Below are 18,476 nucleotides of genomic sequence, written 5' to 3' on the forward strand. Positions count from 1 at the left end.
GCATCCGTGCCGGCACGCGCTTGGGCCACACCTGCTTTCTGAAGAGGGGCTTGTCTTTTTTATTTTTATTTTTTAGCTATTCAGCTTTTTGTGCTCCAGCCGTCCCGGGTGCAGCCAGAGGTAAGCGGCTGGGAATGAGAGCCCTGGGGAAGGGGGCATGGTGATGCTTCTGACGCATGTTTTTTTTCTTGACAGAGTCAGAAGGGGACACCCCTAACCACGCTGCTGAAGGACCCGTACATCCTCATTGCTGCAGGTGGGGCTCTGTGGATTTTCTCTGTCAGGGCAATGCGAGGTGATGGCCGCGTGCTGGAGGCAGGGGTGGATGGCTGGGCCTGATTTTCGTTTTGCTGCTAGAAATGTTGGGCCATAGAAAAACAGAAAAGGCAAAGAGGCTACAAGTCAAAGGAAATGGTTTTCTTCCACCATTGCTTTCTGACACTCAGCCAAGGCCCTTTTTGTCTTATTTGGGGAAAATCGAAATGGCGTATGCTGGGCTCTGCAAAGCTGCCTGGGTCCCAGGGGATGCCGGGCTGGGTTTGTTTGGAGCTAAGCTTGCCTACTGTGTTTGCGTGGAAGGCCATCATTGTTTGACCTTGAACTTTCCGGAAGGAATCCTTGGCCTCATGGCAAGGGTCCCAGGTGGGCAGTCTGACTCACCTTGGTGTGTATGAATAGAAACTGACAGCAGAGCCCCACAGGGACCAGAGGGGCTCCCTTCTTGCAGAGAGCATCCCTGTCGAGCAAACAGGGAGGCCGCTCAAACACCCTTTGGCTAAAGGACATGCTTCAGCCTAGAGGGGCTAAAAGAAAGCACTGGGGTTTTGTAACTCTTGGGAAGGATAATGGTCTGCATCTATCCAAGGGACTGTTCCCCAAGACTGTCCCAGTGGCAGGAGGCTGCCTGCTTTGGCAGGCCCTGGGCTGCCTAACCAGGGACCAGCCTTGTGAAGGTGCTGCTGGGCCTGAGTACCGAGGTAAGCAGACCCTTGGGGTCAGGCCAGGAGAAGGTCTGGCCGCATACTGACGTGTTGGTTTCTGGGGCAGCCTGCACTATAGCACTGGACCCAGTTAGGGTTAGATGTGTCTAAGCAGGGCTCCCTAACACAGGTAGGCTGGAAGGCGCCTGGGAGAACTGGGCACCAGTAGTTAAGTTCAGCCTTTGTCAACCCTCAGGCTGGTTGTGTTTAACCCTTCTGCTGCTGGATTTATTAGGGCAGCAGGTAAGTAACCCTGGCCAAGACCCTGTCTGTCATGCTTGTTGGCCAATGGGATATGGAGCTGGCATGGTGACTTCTTCATGCAGTGAAATCTGCAAGATGTAGGGGCATCCCAGAGCTCAGATGCTTCTGGAACCCTGGCATCCAAGGTAGGGACAAAGAGGTATGGTAAGGGATGGGGGCTCCAGAAATGTGACTCCCTGAACCTTGCACACATCTGGGCAGTGCTTTGCAGCCTGGGCCTGTCCTGTCTTGGGCTTCCCTGGAACCTCACTGTCTAGTCCTTGCTCACAGGAGACACAAAGATGCTACGCAGCACTCCTGGACTGTCATTGACACTTCCAGGCAGCCTCGACTGGGGGAGGGAGTTGACAGCCAAACTCCCTCCCCCAGTGTGTGGGAGGGGAGTCCTGCCATTGATATGCTCTGCCTTTAAATGTCACATCGAATGAGCAGATCTTTCTTCATTATATGTGCACCTTCATCACGATTGCACAATATTCTTTGAATTTGTTGTAGCAAATTAGAGGTTCCAAGAGGCACAACACAGGAAGTTCCCAGAACAATGGAGAACAGTTCTGTGGGTCTTTTTCCAGATAGTTCTATATTTACAAAGGGTTCTGATTAACAGAGTGATCACGAATATTTGCATAGATGCCGTTATGTACAGCTGACTTTTGAAAAATCCCCTGATGAAAGGCCGGGCGCGGTGGCTCAAGCCTGTAATCCCAGCACTTTGGGAGGCCGAGACGGGCGGATCACGAGGTCAGGAGACCGAGACCATCCTGGCTAACACGGTGAAACCCCGTCTCTACAAAAAAATACAAAAAAAAAAAACTAGCCGGGCGAGGTGGCGGGCGCCTGTAGTCCCAGCTACTCGGGAGGCTGAGGCAGGAGAATGGCGTAAACCCGGGAGGCGGAGCTTGCAGTGAGCTGAGATCCGGCCACTGCACTCCAGCCCGGGCGACAGAGCGAGACTCCGTCTCAAAAAAAAAAAAAAAAAAAAAAGAAAAATCCCCTGATGGCATGCCTGGACTGAATCCACCTGATCTTGCTTGGATTTTCTGGCGTTTCAGGGTATCATTAGAAATGCCCATGTTTATTGCACAGTAAAACACAGATGTGAGAGCCTCAGGTTGCCCCTAGACTGTGTGTGGTCTGGAAGTGGCCTGGCTACTGGGTGGCCCCAAGCAATCTACTTCATTACTAAACTGTGCTCCCTTTCTTCATTGATAAAACCATAATTGGGTAGGTTAAACCAAAGGATCTCTAGGGCTGCCTCCAGTCCAAACTTTGTCTCTGGGATTCTAGCTGTTTTAAATAAGGACAACGACGACGATGATGATAATGATGATAAACAGTCTTTGCTGTCCTCTTGATATGTGATTTATCCTTTACTTAATGGAAGTAGGAGTTGCGGTTATCTGAGCTGTAGGCGCATAGAGTCTAACTGTGTCTGGAAACGAGAGAGGAGGCAGAAGCCACTACAAAGCCCTTCCCTCTCTTACAGGCTCCATCTGCTTTGCAAACATGGGCATCGCCATGCTGGAGCCGGCCCTGCCCATCTGGATGATGGAGACCATGTGTTCCCGAAAGTGGCAGCTGGGTAAGGACTGGGGTGGGCTCTTCTGATTCAAGAGTGTTTGTTCCCAGGGCATCCCTGCTGAGTTGCCCTTACCGGGATGATAAAGTGATTGTTTCTGTTTGACTCTTAATGGGGTCATTGCTTAGGGCAGCCTTGGGGTCTGTTTGTTCTCTGGTTTATCCATCATCCCTGAGAGGTGCAGAACTCACACAGACACATCAGATCTGGGCAGAAATGAGAGGAAAAGTACAGTCAGCATCTTCCCCTGTTTTGGAACTGGACTAACTGTACAGCCATAGAATTTATGTGAAAAAGACTAACAACAAACCAATTGTTAAAAGGATTAATTCCTAAAAAGTATTTTTAATTTTGAAAAGTAATACATGCTTATTATAATGAAATCAAAGTATGCTGATTGAGGAAGTAAAACATTTTTAAATTTCATGCTCATCTTTCCCCCTCCCCCAGCCCATCCCCTGTGATATTCATTGTTAACGGTTCTATGTCTTTTTCTAGAGGGTTCTGTGTTTACCACCCTATTGCATGAAATGCCTAAAAATCCAACCAAGTGAATTTTGCCATTTACATCACTGTGTGACCTCTTGTTTTTCCTTCATGCAATTTTGTGGCTGTGTTTCCATGTCAGAACACGTAGATTTACTTTTTAAAATTAATTAAATTTTATTTTTTTATCAAAGTTACACATGTACGTAATTGTAAGTCAAAGATAAGAGAATTATAAGGAAAAACAGCTGTCTTTTTCCCATGCCTCTTGCTCCCCAAAAGCCCTTCAGATTCCATCACCTTCAACTCTTTTAGATCTTTCTTCTGCTGATGCCCTTATGTCTCTTAATAATATGTGTACACCCCCGACTTTTTTTTTGTTTTTGAGACAGAGTCTCACTCTGTCACCCAGGCTGGAGTGCAGTGGTACTATCTCCACTCACTGCAACCTCCGCCTCCCGGGTTCAAGTGATTCTCCTGCCTCAGCCTCCCGAGTAGCTGGGATTACAGGCACCCGCCACCACACCTGGCTAATTACACCCCCTTTTAAAAATTTTTTCAATTTCTGACATTGTCCACCAGCTTCCTAATACAGTAGATGGGGATTATTTAATGCTATTGCAGCACCACATGTAAATATCAAACAACCAGCTCACACATTTTCCCACCTTCTGTCCTCCCCGAATAATTGCATTACAGCTTCTTGTTAGACTGGCATTCAGCACTGACATTAGTGTGACTGGGTAATTATTGCTCACAGCTGACTGAGCTATTTAGGGGACTGTGATTAATTTCCTTTCTTTTTGCAAATTTAATTTTCCTGGAGTTAGTTGTTGCCTTCTCCTTTCATTTTCTAATGTTTTATGTAGTGTTTATGAATATATCCACCAAAGTTTCTGGCGGCAAAGGTGAAAAGTTCTCCAAATGCAGTCAAGTGTTGGCAAACCTGACCTTTCTGCGTATTGGCTCGTTTGTGGATGTCTGTCCTAGGTCTTCGGTCTAGACTTTCCTTTCCCATCACCCCAGCATCTTCTGTGCCTCTCTTCTGTTTCCCGTATTCCTTGCCCTTGACTGACTTCATTATTGTAGAGCACAGCCTCCCACAGCTTCCTGAGAGAGTGTGCGTGGCAGGTGAAGGTCTCTGAGACCCTGCATAGTTGCAGATATTTTACCCTCATCCTACACTTGGTTGACTTTGTCTGCGTGTATAATTCTTAGTTGGAAATCATTTTCCTTGGGAGTTTTCAGGCCACTGTTCTGTTGTCTTCTAGCGTCCAGGGTTGCTGTGGGGGAGGCCAGTGTTGCCCTCATTCCTGAGCCTCTGTAGGATCCTGAGGGACCTTTACTTCTTCTCTAGGTTATAAAAGTCCACGTTGATGATTCGCAGTGGGGTCTGTTTTCCTTCACTGGGCTGAATACTTGCTTAATCAGCCCTTTCACTTGGGGAACCCCATGTTATAATTCCAGGGAGACTTTTTGTATTATTAATGAATCCCCCTATTTTCTCTCCTCTTTTACTCCAGTTGGCTGAATGTTAGACTCCCTACTTTTATTCTTGTAATTTCTTGTCTTTCCCCCTTTCCCTTGAGTTATTCATCTTCATCTTTTAAACTGCCTATTGAGTTTTTAAAATTGGTGCTATCATATCTTAAATTTAAAGAGCCTTTTGTGTATACCCTGAGTGTTTGGGGGTTTTTTGGTGAGGTGGTTGTTATTGCAATAACACCCTCACACCATTTTCCTGTTTCAGCCTCTTTGGTTGCCCCGGTTGCCATGCTGCCTGGGGTCCCTGAACCATTCTGGTTAATTTCTCTAGAGAAACTGTCTCCTGCCAGGGTGAAGGCTGGAGTGCTGGGGGTCCCACTGCTCTTAACACAACCTCTCCTCCTGCTTTTGTGTTGACAGCCCCTTCTCTCAGCCCCACCTTCACAGTACCTGAAGCTTCAATTCCTTTCTGGCTGTGAGGCACAAAGGCTCTTGCCTTTTTCTGGCCTCACCATGTGCAGATGGAAGATCCCAGCATTCTCTGTGGTGTCCTCTGCTCGCTTCTTCCTCATACTGTCCCTTTTCCTCTCCCATACTGTTTGTCCTCAGGAAGGTATGGGGGCGGGAGGAGGGTGGGCTGTGTGTCTAGAATTTTCTTCTGTTTCTTTGCTAGCATTTAAATGGACTTTGAGGTGGGAGTGGAGAAAAACCTATAGATTCAATCTGCCGTGTTTAACTGGAAACCCTTTATTCTTTTTAATGGTTGCATATTGTTTTATTGTTAAAATAAAACAATGTATAACTATTGAAATCCTGAGTCAGTACCTATTATTGGGCATTTGAGCTCATTCTGTTGCCAGAAAAGGGGTCTCAATCCAGACCCCAAGTTAAAGTTTTTGGAAATCACTCAGGAAGGAATTCAAGGCACGTCACAGAACACAGTAGAAGAGACAAGTTTATTAGAAACAACTCTGTTATTAGAAACAAATCAGGGCGTCTTCAGAAAGCACATCTGGACTTTCTGCTGTTGTAGGAGAGTGTCCTTGTACGTATCTTTAGGCTGTTTCCTTAACCTCTAAACATCTCATGACTATGGGTCATAACTGGCAAGGAATGTGCTTTGCTAGTTGTAAGATGGAGCTGAGCTTAAAATGGCGTAACTTCTGCTTCCCTAACAGTTCCAGTGTTTGCCATTAGAAACCATATGGCAGGCTGGGTGTGGTGGCTTATGCCTGTCCCAAAGCGCTGGGATTATAGGCGTGAGCCCCCGCACTTGGCCCTCACTTTAATTTATTTTTACAAATTCTTTTTTTTTTTTTTTTGAGACAGAGTCTTACTTTGTCGCCCAGGCTGGAGTGCAGTAGTGCGATCTCGGTTCACTGCAACCTCTGCCTCCTGGGTTCAAGCGATTCTCGTGGCCTCAGCTTCCCCAGTAGCTAGAACTATAGGTGCGTGCCACCACACCTGGCTGAGTTTTGTATTTTTAGTAGATATGGGGTTTTGCCATGTTGGCCAGGGTAGTCTCAAACTCCTGACCTCAGGTGATCCACCTGCCTTGGCCTCCCAAATTGTTGGGTATACAGGTGTGAGCCACCACACCCAGCCACAAATTCTTTATGAGTGAAATTGAGCGTGTTTTCATATGTGTATTAGCCATGTGTATTTCTTTTACTATGAATTTCTTATGAATATACTCTGCCCATTTTTCTATGGAGTTATTTGTCCTTACTGATTTTATGTGTTCTTTATGTATTAAGATAATAATCTATTACCACATGTTTTATAGATATTGCCCTCATATTGTTCTATGTCTTTTGACTTTATGGATTTTTCTTGAATGGATTTTTTTTTTTAGCCACTCAAATATTTAAAATGCCACTAGTCAGGTTTAGCAGGCTTCCCTTTAATGTCATTGTCATATCAAGTCAAGCTCAGAAAGGCCTTTCCCATGCCAAGCTTATTTTTTAAATTGCCCATGTTTTCCCTTAGTACATTTCTGATTTGTTTTTCACATTAAAATCTTGAACCTATATGGAATTTATTTTGTCCCAAGGCATGTGTAGGAACCTAGTAGTTTTGTTCCCTGTATGGCCAGCCAGTTGTCCTAGGGCCATTTCTGAAGTAGTGGATCTGATTCTTCCCATTCTCATCATTTTCTCAAGGACCACAAGTTCTTGGCTCTCTTTCTGGATTTCCTCTTTCACCCCATTGATTCACTTGCCTTTCCTGTTTAGTTACTGTAGCTTTAGAATGTGGTTGCATATCTGGAAGGCTAGTCCTCCCCCACACAGCTTTTTCTTTAAGAATTTATCGACGGTCCTTCCTAGAGATTTATGTGCTTTTTATAGTTCTTTCAAGGTACGTGTGGATAGCTTCAGATGGAGACTCTCAGTTCTGAATCAAGTAGACATTTTCAGTGTCCCCAACCTTTCTTCGGGTGACCTTATTCTCTCACAGGCATCCAGCCCTGGGGAAGGGCAATGTCTTGCCAGAAGCTGCCCCCTGGCTTAGACTTTCCCTGTTCTGCCTGCCTCTCTGCAGTTGACCTGGCCTGAGTACCAGTGTCTTTGGGTTCTGCATTGAGTTGCTATGCTCTTTCATCGAACAATACCTAAAAAGTTCCCAATGGCCGGGGGAGAGGGGGTCAAGATGGAGAGATACAGCTAATGGGGTGTGAGGTTTCTTTGTGGGATGGTGACAATGTTCTGTAATCAGATGGTGATGATGGTTGCACAACTCTGTGAATACACTAAACATCACTGAACCGTGCACTGTCAAAAATTGAATTTTTCTTTTTTTTTTTTTTTGAGATGGAGTCTCAGTCTGTTGCCCAGGCTGGAGTACAGTGGCACGATCTCAGCTCACTGCAACCACTGCTGCCCGGATTCAAGCAATTCTCCTGCCTCAGCCTCCTGAGTAGCTGGGATTACAGGTGCCTGCCACTGCACCCAGCTAATTTTGTGTTTTTAGTAGAGGCGGGGTTTCACCATCTTGGCCAGGCTGGTCTTGAACTCCTGACTTCATGATCCACCCGCCTTGGCCTCCCAAAGTGTTGGGATTATAGGCGTGAGCCACTGCATCTGGCCTAAAGGGTGCATTTTTAAACCACGTGAATTGTGTCGTAAAACAAAACCCAAACCAAGCCTGACATCAGAAGAGGTATTCAGTGAAGAAGGAAGGATTCTTGGAACTAAACAAGAATGTTTCTTAGGCAGAAAATTTAGCTCTGAACTCCCCAGCAGCTAAGATAAAAGAGGAAGCCCAAAGACCTTCAGAGCTCCTAAAGAAGGCCTGCCGCTCGGCAGGAGGGGTGGACTTGGATCTGACACCAAGTCAACAAATAGCAGATGAGAAGACACCCTCCCGCCTTGTTGCTTATACCCACTGCTAACGCTGGAGAGACCGTTTCCCAGCTTTTCTTCCCTCTGGTCCTTGAGGTGATATGGGTCTCTTGGTGTTTTCAGGAGGTGCCCACTGTCCAGGTGGGGTGTGCACTGCTGAGTTGAGCTGCTGTGTTGACTTTGCATGCACTCTTGAGCTGAGAAGCTCTTATTTGTTTATTTATTTTTAGAGATAGGGTCTCGTCCTGTGGCCCAGGCTGGAGTGCACTGGTGTAATCATGGCTCACTGTAGCCTCAACCTCCTAGGCTCAAGCTGTCCTCCTGCCTCAGCCTCCCAGAGTGTGGGGATTACAGGCGTGAACTGGGTCTCTCAGTCACCTAGCTGAATTCTCATCCTCTTTGAATGTGTCCTGGCCATGTGCAGGACACTTAAGATGTTTTGTGCTCATCCTCTTCAGACAAAGCCTGAGGCTTTCTTTATAAAATCTTTAAAGTCAGCCAGAAGCTGTGGGCCATCAGGGGCAGATAGCAGAGTGCAGGCTGCCTGGATCTCATCAGATTGCTGTATGGGGCTTATCACCGGTGCCAGACGTTCACTCAACCAGCTTGCTGCACATTTCCACCACGGAGGTTCCTCCTTTCATTGGCCCCAGAGATAGACATGTCTGTCTTCAAGAGAATCGGGTTTCTCTACCTGCCTCCTGTGTCAGCACCAGCAGCAGGGAAATACCCCACCTTCCCTAGGTCTCTGTAGCTTTCATCTCATGGCTCCCTGAGCCTGGAGATGGGGTACTGTAAGCGACGCAGTGCAGAGGACCCAGTGCTGAGGGCAGGGAGCTGCCCCTGCAGCCCAGCCTCTGGTGTTCAGGAATCTTCTGTGAGCCCGCTCCAGTCCAGGGTGAAAGGGAGGCTGTTCTGCCTTTATGCTTCCCCTCACTGTTTCTGGAGAAAAACTATGATATTTGAAGTCAGAGCAAACAATCTTATTAGCTGCATGGGTGACGCAGGATTGCTCTTGCTGAAGGCATTGTTTTTGGCCACATTTTTTAGGGGCGGTAAAGATGGCAGCCCACCCATCTTCCACGTGGCTCCCTTGCCAGCCTGCCCCCCCAGTTCCTCATCTGCCACTTGAGGGGAAGCCCTGGGCTTGAGTGGGTGGAGAAAGAATAATTTCCTGGTGTTTTCTCTATACCTGAGTTCTAGGTCAGATGGCCTCTCCGGACACCTTGAGACTTAGAGACTGACAGTTCGGGGTGAGGCCTACAAGTCCCCAGAGGGAAGCTGAGGCCCTGGGCACAGGCCTCAGACAAGGATGGAGCCACGCTCTTGTCTTCTGGTTCTTCCAGCACCTTTGTCTTTAGTGAGCTGTGGGGATGCGAAGTGGGATGGAGGGTAGGAAACAGGCCTGTACCAGAAGACAAGAGGCAATGCCAGCCTTCTGTGGCTCTGGGATGTGAGGACTCAGGATCCTCCTAAGCCTGCCATAGCACAGGGAAGACCATTGCCCCTATTCTGGTTCTAGGCCGAGCCCTTGGCCTTCATTCAGGGAGGGATCATCTGGAGCTTGGAGGAAACCCAGGGACTCATTTCCACCTTCGCTTCCGGGGCTGGACGGCCAGCTCAGCTCCCCGCAGGCTTCGTGACGACCAGAGCCTCTCCCTCACTGACTGGCCAAGGCTGTGGCTGAAGCCAGGTTGTACCAAAATCACAAGGGGTGATAGAAGCTCTCCCTTCGGTGAACCTTCTGGTGTGAGCAGAGATACGTGAAGAGCATCGCCCCGCAGAAGGGAGGGTTCCTGCCATGGCCCAGGGCACTGTTGCAGGCCAGTCCCAGCCAACACTTTTCTCACTGAGTCGGGAGAAGCCCTAGAAAGAATTCTTGCTCAGGCTGGGTGCGTGGATCATGCCTGTAATCCTAGCACTTTGGGAGGCTGAGGCAGGTGGATCACTTGAGCCCAAGAAACGGAGGTCGCAGTGAACCCAGATGGTGCCATTGCACTCCAGCCCAGGCAACAGCCGCTGACATTCAGCCTCCATTGAGACTCCATCTTAAAAAACAAACAGGATCTTCCAACACTGGAACTGCAGTCCCTCAGGGGAGTGAATGGCCACAGAGAGAGGCGTCTGCCTTCTAGATGGAGTCTGGGCCCTCTGGGTCGCCACAGATCTCTCTTCCCTCCATTTTTCATTTTCTTTCTCTGACACTGAGGCTGAATGTCAGTGGCTCTTTATCATGGTATCTGCACTGTTATTTTTGCTTGCAATTTGCTTGTTTTATTCATTTATACCTACCTGGCCCTCAGGGATTCTTATCATGAGACAAAGGTTGTCATGATATCTTACTATCCGGACCAACAGTCTCTAGAGCTGGTAGGAAGTACTACAACACAGCTTTTGAGGCCGGGTTTAAATACCATCTGCTCTGCGGAGCTTGGCCAGACGCAGTTCCAGGTCCCCAGAGCACGGCACCTGTGTTTTTGTTATGTGCCTCACTTGGCCAGGTCACAGTTTAAACGTCATCTGCTTCTTTCCTTCAAAACACTTGCGTCAGGACGAGAATCACGTTGTCACTGTCTTTGCTGCAGGCCAGTGCTGTGCTGGGCACATGGCTGTCAGTAAATGTTTGCTCAATCAGATTACACTGAACAATTATTTGACTACCATATATTGCTAAACATGACAGAAATAATTCCCTGGAAAATGAAATGAGATTGCTCTTTATTAGTGTTTCCCAGAACCCCCATGTCTAGAATGATCTGGTTTTGGATTTAGCTCATGGAGCCATTTATTTGGAAGTCCCTGCTGTGTTGGAAGACTCAGCCTGTTTCTGGGTTTGGTGGTAGACAGTTGTGCGTTATCCTAAAGAGACAAGATCACACTTGCCCGTGAGTGTGTGGCCAGCTGCTGGGATGAGAAGGACCTCCAGGCCCCATGCATTGTGAGTGTAGCAGGCACTCCGTCATCTGATATCTACCTGCATGTCTCACTTATGCAGTCCTCTGACTGAGAACAAAGTAAGTTTTACTATGTGTGAGCAAGGCTTAGAATCAAGTCTAGTATATCTGATTTCAAGGAAAAAATGCTAAAATCACTAGGAGTTTGAAAAGCAGTCCCTCATAAAGAGATTGTCCTGTGGTTCTAATAATGGATGAGGATCAGACAGAGATGATGTGGACAATTCTCCTGGTAGCCAAGCTGGGTCTGATATGGCTAGACCTTTCTGTTCAATGCGGAGGACATGTTCAAGGCCACTGCTGCCACCACCAGCAGGAAATCACCCTGGGCACATCAGAACCTGGGGGATGCAGGTGCCCTCTATGGGGAGAGCATTAAAACTTGGATAGGAGGCCAGGCGTGGAGGCTCATGCCTGTAATCCCAGCACTTTGGGAGGCTGAGGCCGGTGGATCACCTGAGGTCAGGAGTTTGAGACCAGCCTGGCCAACATGTTGAAACTCAGTCTCTGCTAAAAATACAAAAATTACCCAGGCATGGTGGCGCATACCTGTCATCCCAGCTACTCGGGAGGCTGAGGCAGGAGAATCACTTGAACCCGGGAGGCAGAGGTTGCCAAGATCGTGCCACTACACCCCAGCCTGGGCGACAGAGCGAGACTCTGTCTCAATAAAAAAAAAAAAAGAAAGTCCGACTTAACCGCAAAAAATGACCAAGTAGACATTTATGTTTCTGACATAGAAAAATGTTTGTAAAGCTAAGTGAAACAAGCAGGATAGAGTATAATCCCCTTTTTTTTTGAAAATCAAAACATACATAAATATGTTTGTATATGTAAATAAACTTACAGGGGAAAATGACTGTGGTGATTAGCTGAGTAATGGATGGGGTTTGGGGTAATTTTAACTTTTTTCTTTTTGCTTATCTCATGGCTCCCTAATTCTTTCAATAACTGCGTCTGTCTTCTGTCGGATGAAATCACACATAAGGTTGCAGGTGCCGAGCTCCCAGGCAGGAGCTGTTCATATTGGCCCATGTGTGAAGCCCACCACCAGCCAGAGATGGAGGCAAGATGAAGGAGTTGATAGAGAAAGGACTTTCATTTCTGGAGTCTCTCAGCAGCTTTGTGTGGAGGATAAGCCACGTGGGTCGAGACCGGATCCGGCAGGCGCCGGATATTAGCTGCTGGGGTGTGGGCCCCGGAGCTTCATTTCATCTGCTCTAATCAACGTTGTGGTGTCTACAGTTATTAGTTTTTCTAACATATGACTGATATCAGCACTGATAAGCTCTCCTTTTCATAAATTTACAGGCGTTGCTTTCTTGCCAGCTAGTATCTCTTATCTCATTGGAACCAATATTTTTGGGATACTTGCACACAAAATGGGGAGGTAAGATGATATGAAAACAACACTCATTCTGTTATAATAATGTAGTTCTTTCCAAAAATTCTAAGTTGTTTCTGCCTTCGCTGTTACAAGTAATTGTTTTGATTTCCACTGAAAATTTGGACTGGAAAAAAATCAAATGATCATTTCTTGATGGTGCTTTTTCTTTTGATAGGTGGCTTTGCGCTCTTCTAGGAATGATAATTGTGGGAGTCAGCATTTTGTGTGTGAGTAAAAGATGGCATTCGACAAGTGGGAACGATCCGTGAATAAAACTTGGGCTTTGGGCAAGAATCACCAAGAAACATTTTACGTTTGAGTTTGTTGATATTTTATTACAGCTTTCATTGTATTCTAATTTTTTATCATCTTAAAAATGTTTGGACAAGACTTTCCAAGGAGTGTATTTTCATTTTATGTCAGAAATTATTTAAAATGTTTTATTTCACACTTTATGTTTAACTTTCCCCTGCATCATCTTCAGCTTGACAGTGTCTTAAACACTTCAGGACAACCAACCTGAAACAATAGCAAAAAAAGATGTTTTTCTAGAATAAAATCTCTTCCACCAATAGCCAATATCCGTCCCTCATGAGGCCTACTTGTTCTTGTCAAAACTTGAGGGTGGAGTAGGCTGATCATTCACATATACCGGTGACAAGTTTTTCATGGTGGCCATAAAACTTGTCTCAAGTTTTGACTTTCAAAGATTTGGAGGGTCTGGTTCTTCACAAACCCCACCCCTTTTCCTCCTCTTTTCTTCAGAAGGGAACAGGCGTACCATGCCCAGAGAAAAAACAAGTTCAGGACTTTCTGAGATGATTTAGAGTTGGAACTCTTGTTATTTTAGCTTAACATTTATTTTCTCTTACAGATTCCATTTGCGAAAAACATTTATGGACTCATAGCTCCGAACTTTGGAGTTGGTTTTGCAATTGGTAAGTCACACGAACCTTGTGCCTACATTTAAAACCGCTTTTCCACTGGGAAGGGTTCTTCTTCCTCTGGTAGACTGTAGTTCCTCAACCTAAATTTCTAGAATCTTGGAAGGAGGCTGCAGGCAGCTTAGCTAAATTACAGCCTGTCGATTCTCTATGTAAAGACATCTGCTTCTATGCAGTAGTCATTTATTTCCTGAAAACCAGTATTTTTTAAAAGCTGATATTTACAGAAGGAAACTGATGCTCCACTGCTGGGGCTGGGCAAATAAGTGAATCTTTCGCACAGAGCTCCTCCCTGTGAGCAGGTCTTCTCATGAGGCTGGGGGCAAAGGCTTCACATATATATTTTGAAGAGGTTTTAGTACAGACAAAGCAGACTAATGTGTTGATGACCACCTGTGCTGCAGGAATTTCCATAGGCAAGGAGATGGGCTTTTGAATGTTAAGAACGATAATATGTTAGGAAAAACCTTGTCACTATTTTGAGTGAATGGTATACTTTTATCTCTTATTTATAATATACCAATTGATCATGATAAAAGTAAGTGCTCAGTCCACCCCTGTAGAAGCAGGAACGTAACCTTTGAGTGGTACAGTGGCACAGCACAGCTTTCACCAAGGACAGATGGTAGAAGGCTGCTGAGGCTGGGGTAGAACCCAGTATGGTACTCCAGGTCCTTCTCAGGTGACTGTTTGCCTGTCCTCTGCCTTGCCTCCCCTTGTCCTCCACTGTCTGGATGGCCCATCTTTTTGGGGAGGGTGCCCAGTCCTCTGGCAGCTCCCCTTGCCATTCTGCAGGCCTGGCAGAATGGGCCCCTGGCCTGCGTCTTTTGGTGCTTTCCTGCTTTGCTGTTTTCTGGTTCACTTGTCCCTCGCCACTAAGCACACCTGCGTGCCTGACCCACCTCTGGCTCCCGGTCACACCTGGGCCACACGCTTAGACTATGGGTGTTTCTAAGGTGGAGAATAATAGGGGGGACCAGAACGCCCCAGAAGTCCAAGGAGTCTGAGAGATCATCTGGCACTGATCAGAAGTTATGTGTGTATGTGTGTTTATGTGGGGGTGTATGTGTGTGTGTATATATGTGTGTCTGTGTCTGTGTTGTATGAGTGTGTATGTGTGTGTTGTGTGTGTATGAGTGTGTAAACTGAAAGAAGTTAGCTAAAACACACACATACATACACACACATACACATTCATACACACACACAACACACACACACACTGACACAGTTATACACATACACATACACCCCCACATAAACATACACATACACACAAATATACATGCCCACATATGCATACATACACACACACAGATACACATACACCCACCCACATACACATACACGCACACCGACACACATACATACACATACACACAGACACAAATACAAGTACATACACACACACACACACATACATACACAGATACATATATACATATAAACGCATACACATAGACATGCAAACATACATACATACGCACACATACATATATACATATACATAGATACACATACACACACACACACACACATATATACAGACATATACCCCAGCCACAACCACGACCAGCATTAGAATCTCATCTCTTGAATAGTGGGGAGCAGGTAGCGTAAAGAGGGTGTGTGTTCAGAGTTCCTGGCTCAGACTCCCCGGGCTCAGTGAGTGTGGTCAAACCTCGCTTGTCTGAATATTGGTTTCCTCATCTGTAAAATGGGGATGCTCATGATTGGCTGCTGTGAGCCAGTGTCTGTGAACACACTGGCAGGGACTCAGAGGTTGGTGCCCTCCCCTCCACATGTGTCAGTGGCAGGTAGATGAGGAAAATGTCTTTCACTGAAATGGTGCTTGCTGCTTCCTAATATGTACAAGTGCTGGGGATATGGGTGAACAAAACCAACAGAAGAGTTGGGCATTTAGCAAAGAATTGAAGAATGAATGACAATTGAGATGACGCTGTGAGAGAACATCTGTATGCGAGGCGAACCTGACCTCCTCTGGGGGGTCAGAAAAGGCTTCCTTCATTCTTTCTACTCAAAGATTAGTATCACCCCAAGACTTGCAGGTGGCGATGACAGAAGGGGAAGAGCTGGCAGGGTCGTGAGTTTAAGGCACAGTCCCTGATATGTAGCCCATTTTGAGTTTATATCTGTTTGCTATACACTGTGTTCCCTGACTGTCCTCAGGAATGGTGGATTCGTCAATGATGCCCATCATGGGCTACCTCGTCGACCTGCGGCACGTGTCCGTCTATGGGAGCGTGTATGCCATTGCAGATGTGGCATTTTGTATGGGGTATGCTATAGGTAAGGACATTGACTTTTCATAACAACCTTTTCCCTCAATACACAATGGATAATGTCTACTAAAATTATTTAAATCTTTGCATCTTTCAGTCTACAAGACATTTGGAAAGAACTTTATCTAATTCTCTGTTTCCCGAAAGGTCCTTCTGCTGGTGGTGCTATTGCAAAGGCAATTGGATTTCCATGGCTCATGACAATTATTGGGATAATTGATATTCTTTTTGCCCCTCTCTGCTTTTTTCTTCGAAGTCCACCTGCCAAAGAAGAAAAAATGGTAAGAAAAATTTAGGATGCAGTGAGCATTTCTTGGTAATTTTACCATGGCCTTCCTGATAGCTTCCTCGTGGTTTCATTCTAAAGCCTCCAAACAAAAATGGTGAGAATTCCTTTTTAGTTTGTACCACATAGAGCAGTTACTTCTTTTATTTTTTTATTACTGTGAGAGTTATTTCTTTCAAGCTTATGTTTATAAACTGGGAGAATGAAATTATTTTTGTACATAGATGAGCATCAGTGTTGCTCTTTTGTTGACCAAGCATAAACCTAGAATCATTCAATTTGATTTTCTATGGTTCTTGAACATCTTGGACACAATCTTTCTGCCTCCTGTACTCATGCCCAGGGTTAGCCATTTGTGGTGCTGTTGCTTTTCTCATAACCCTTACAGCATTCAGTAATAGTTGCTGTCTTGTCTTTACTGTATGTAGGATTTTGGAGATGATTTTATGGTTTTTATGGAAAAATCATTGTGTGTGCACTTTGGAGTATATATGAACATATAGAACCATTTAATTTATAACTTTATGACCAAAATTACAACCATAGGCAAGATGTAGAGTATAAAGCATCCCTCTTTTGAAAAAGTTCAAATTAATTGATTCAAAATTTGAATTTTGAAATGCATGAGTCATTTTAACCTTTCTAAGGTATTTACCTTACCCAGCAAGTAGAAGCTCAGTGTTTCTGATCATCTTTCTTATCTGGCGTTGCCAGTTTTTAAAAGAGCAAATGCTGATAGGTACTTGTCTAGAGGAAAGGAGAGTGTCTTGGATTAAGGATGAATGAGGTGAACAAGAGGACATGCATTTTTGTGTTTGTGAATAGATGTGAGGTTTGTTTGTAATGTTCTCCCGGAAGTGCATCAGAAGGTCTTTCTGACAGTGGAACTGAATGCATCTTAATGCTTTGGCATTTCCTGAACTGCCCTTTGATGGTTTTCCCCAAAAGGAGATTTAAAGACAAACCTTAAAATAAGGTTATGTGCAGCCTGTGTTTATCTTGGGTGTTTTTTTACATTCATTAATTCATTCCACATATTTTAAAATATATCAAGCACTGGGCACTGGCCTTGTGCCCTTTATTTTAAATAGGATTTAACTAGACACTTTTGAGTAATGCATGGCCCATCTGACTCATGGAAAAGGTATGGAAGGTGCTGTGGAAATAACTCAGAAGCTATTCCCTTGTCCTTCCTTCCACTTGCTTAGATGCTTCCCCAGCTCTGAAAACCACATCACTTTCTCAGACCTGTCTTAGAAGACACCTGCTTTCCAGCTTGGGTGTGTAAATTCCAGATGCATCTTTGCTTGGCTGACCCTAGCACAATACCTTGCTCAAATGGAGTCAGAAAATTCTCAGCACAACTGCAAACTGCCATTCTGTTGCCACGATAACAGTTTAAGGCTGAATGGAGGTTACTCTCAATGTTTTTGACCAAAAAAAAGTAGATATGTGTGTATACGTGTGTGTGCGCGCGTGTATAAAATCACTTACAAATCCTCCTGTAGCCCAGGAGACTGAAGACTCTTGGGAGATAGTTAGGGCTAGCATGGACCTGGGAGCCAGACTGGCCCCACTATGTAGAGGCTTATGAGTCTCGGTTTCCTCCTCTGTTGCATGGAGAAATGATAACGTCTACCTTATAGGATTGTGAGGATTAAATGGAAGAATCCCAACAAAGTGATTGGCCCTGTGGCTCAAAGAGTGTGTTCCTATTTCCAATATCACCCAACTCTTTCCTGCTTATCTAACTCTCTGGCTTCCCTGTCAGTCCAGCAATACCTGAATTTTCTCCCTTTTTCCTCCTCTGTGATGTGAGAGTTTCCTTTTGCTATACAGACCCCAAAACAGATGAATGGGCTCCTCTTGCCAAGACGGCCAACACCAATGGCTGTTGTGATGTCCGTTTGCGAACGGCAGCCTGATGGCTTATCTGTGGCCTTGGGAAATGAATGAGGTCAGAGACGAGCAGGGAAGGTGCTTGCCCAGCCAACCACCACTGTGTTCTGCAGAAGGACTAGCAGAAGGCGGGCCTCAATATCCCTCCTCTTTCCCAATTTAAACGAATACTTTAGTTCATTTTTTAAAAAAATGCTGAAGGAAGTGGAAGAGACGGTCCTGAAAGGCAAGACGGTAAGAATTATAGGTTTCCAGAAAGCCACTTTCACTGCAAGATGTTACAATCCTTAATAAGCACCTAGCAAGATAAATCATTAAAAACTTGAGAAGGCGTGCATCTTGCTGCCCATCAACGATGCCCATAATTGAAGGCATCACGTCGGATGCCATTCGACTGGCCTAATGGTGACATTTGAGAGTGGTGACTAGCAGCTGCTGCCTACTCATTGTGTAAGCAGAGCAGGAAGCCAGTGGTGGCGGCCGACAGCACCTAATGATAAGGTGGCATGCAGGCAGGACAGCAGTGTGTGAGGGAGGAGGAAGAATCAATGACCATGCAGTTGAGAAA

At 45.6% G+C, this 18,476-nt stretch overlaps 1 protein-coding gene across 1 annotated transcript in view; it reads left to right on the forward strand.

The window, feature by feature from the left end:
* Positions 1–18,476, forward strand: part of SLC18A2 (solute carrier family 18 member A2) — a 39,019-nt gene that overhangs the window by 14,000 nt on the left and 6,543 nt on the right. The window contains exons 7-14 of the mRNA XM_030940724.1: positions 77–120; positions 196–256; positions 2,731–2,826; positions 12,401–12,479; positions 12,652–12,703; positions 13,351–13,414; positions 15,611–15,730; positions 15,871–16,004. Coding sequence (XP_030796584.1) covers positions 77–120; positions 196–256; positions 2,731–2,826; positions 12,401–12,479; positions 12,652–12,703; positions 13,351–13,414; positions 15,611–15,730; positions 15,871–16,004 — 650 coding nt within the window. The remainder of the gene's footprint in view (positions 1–76; positions 121–195; positions 257–2,730; positions 2,827–12,400; positions 12,480–12,651; positions 12,704–13,350; positions 13,415–15,610; positions 15,731–15,870; positions 16,005–18,476) is intronic.

Source organism: Rhinopithecus roxellana, chromosome 11 (assembly GCF_007565055.1).
Source record: "Rhinopithecus roxellana isolate Shanxi Qingling chromosome 11, ASM756505v1, whole genome shotgun sequence".
Classification (NCBI taxonomy): Eukaryota; Metazoa; Chordata; class Mammalia; order Primates; family Cercopithecidae; genus Rhinopithecus; species Rhinopithecus roxellana.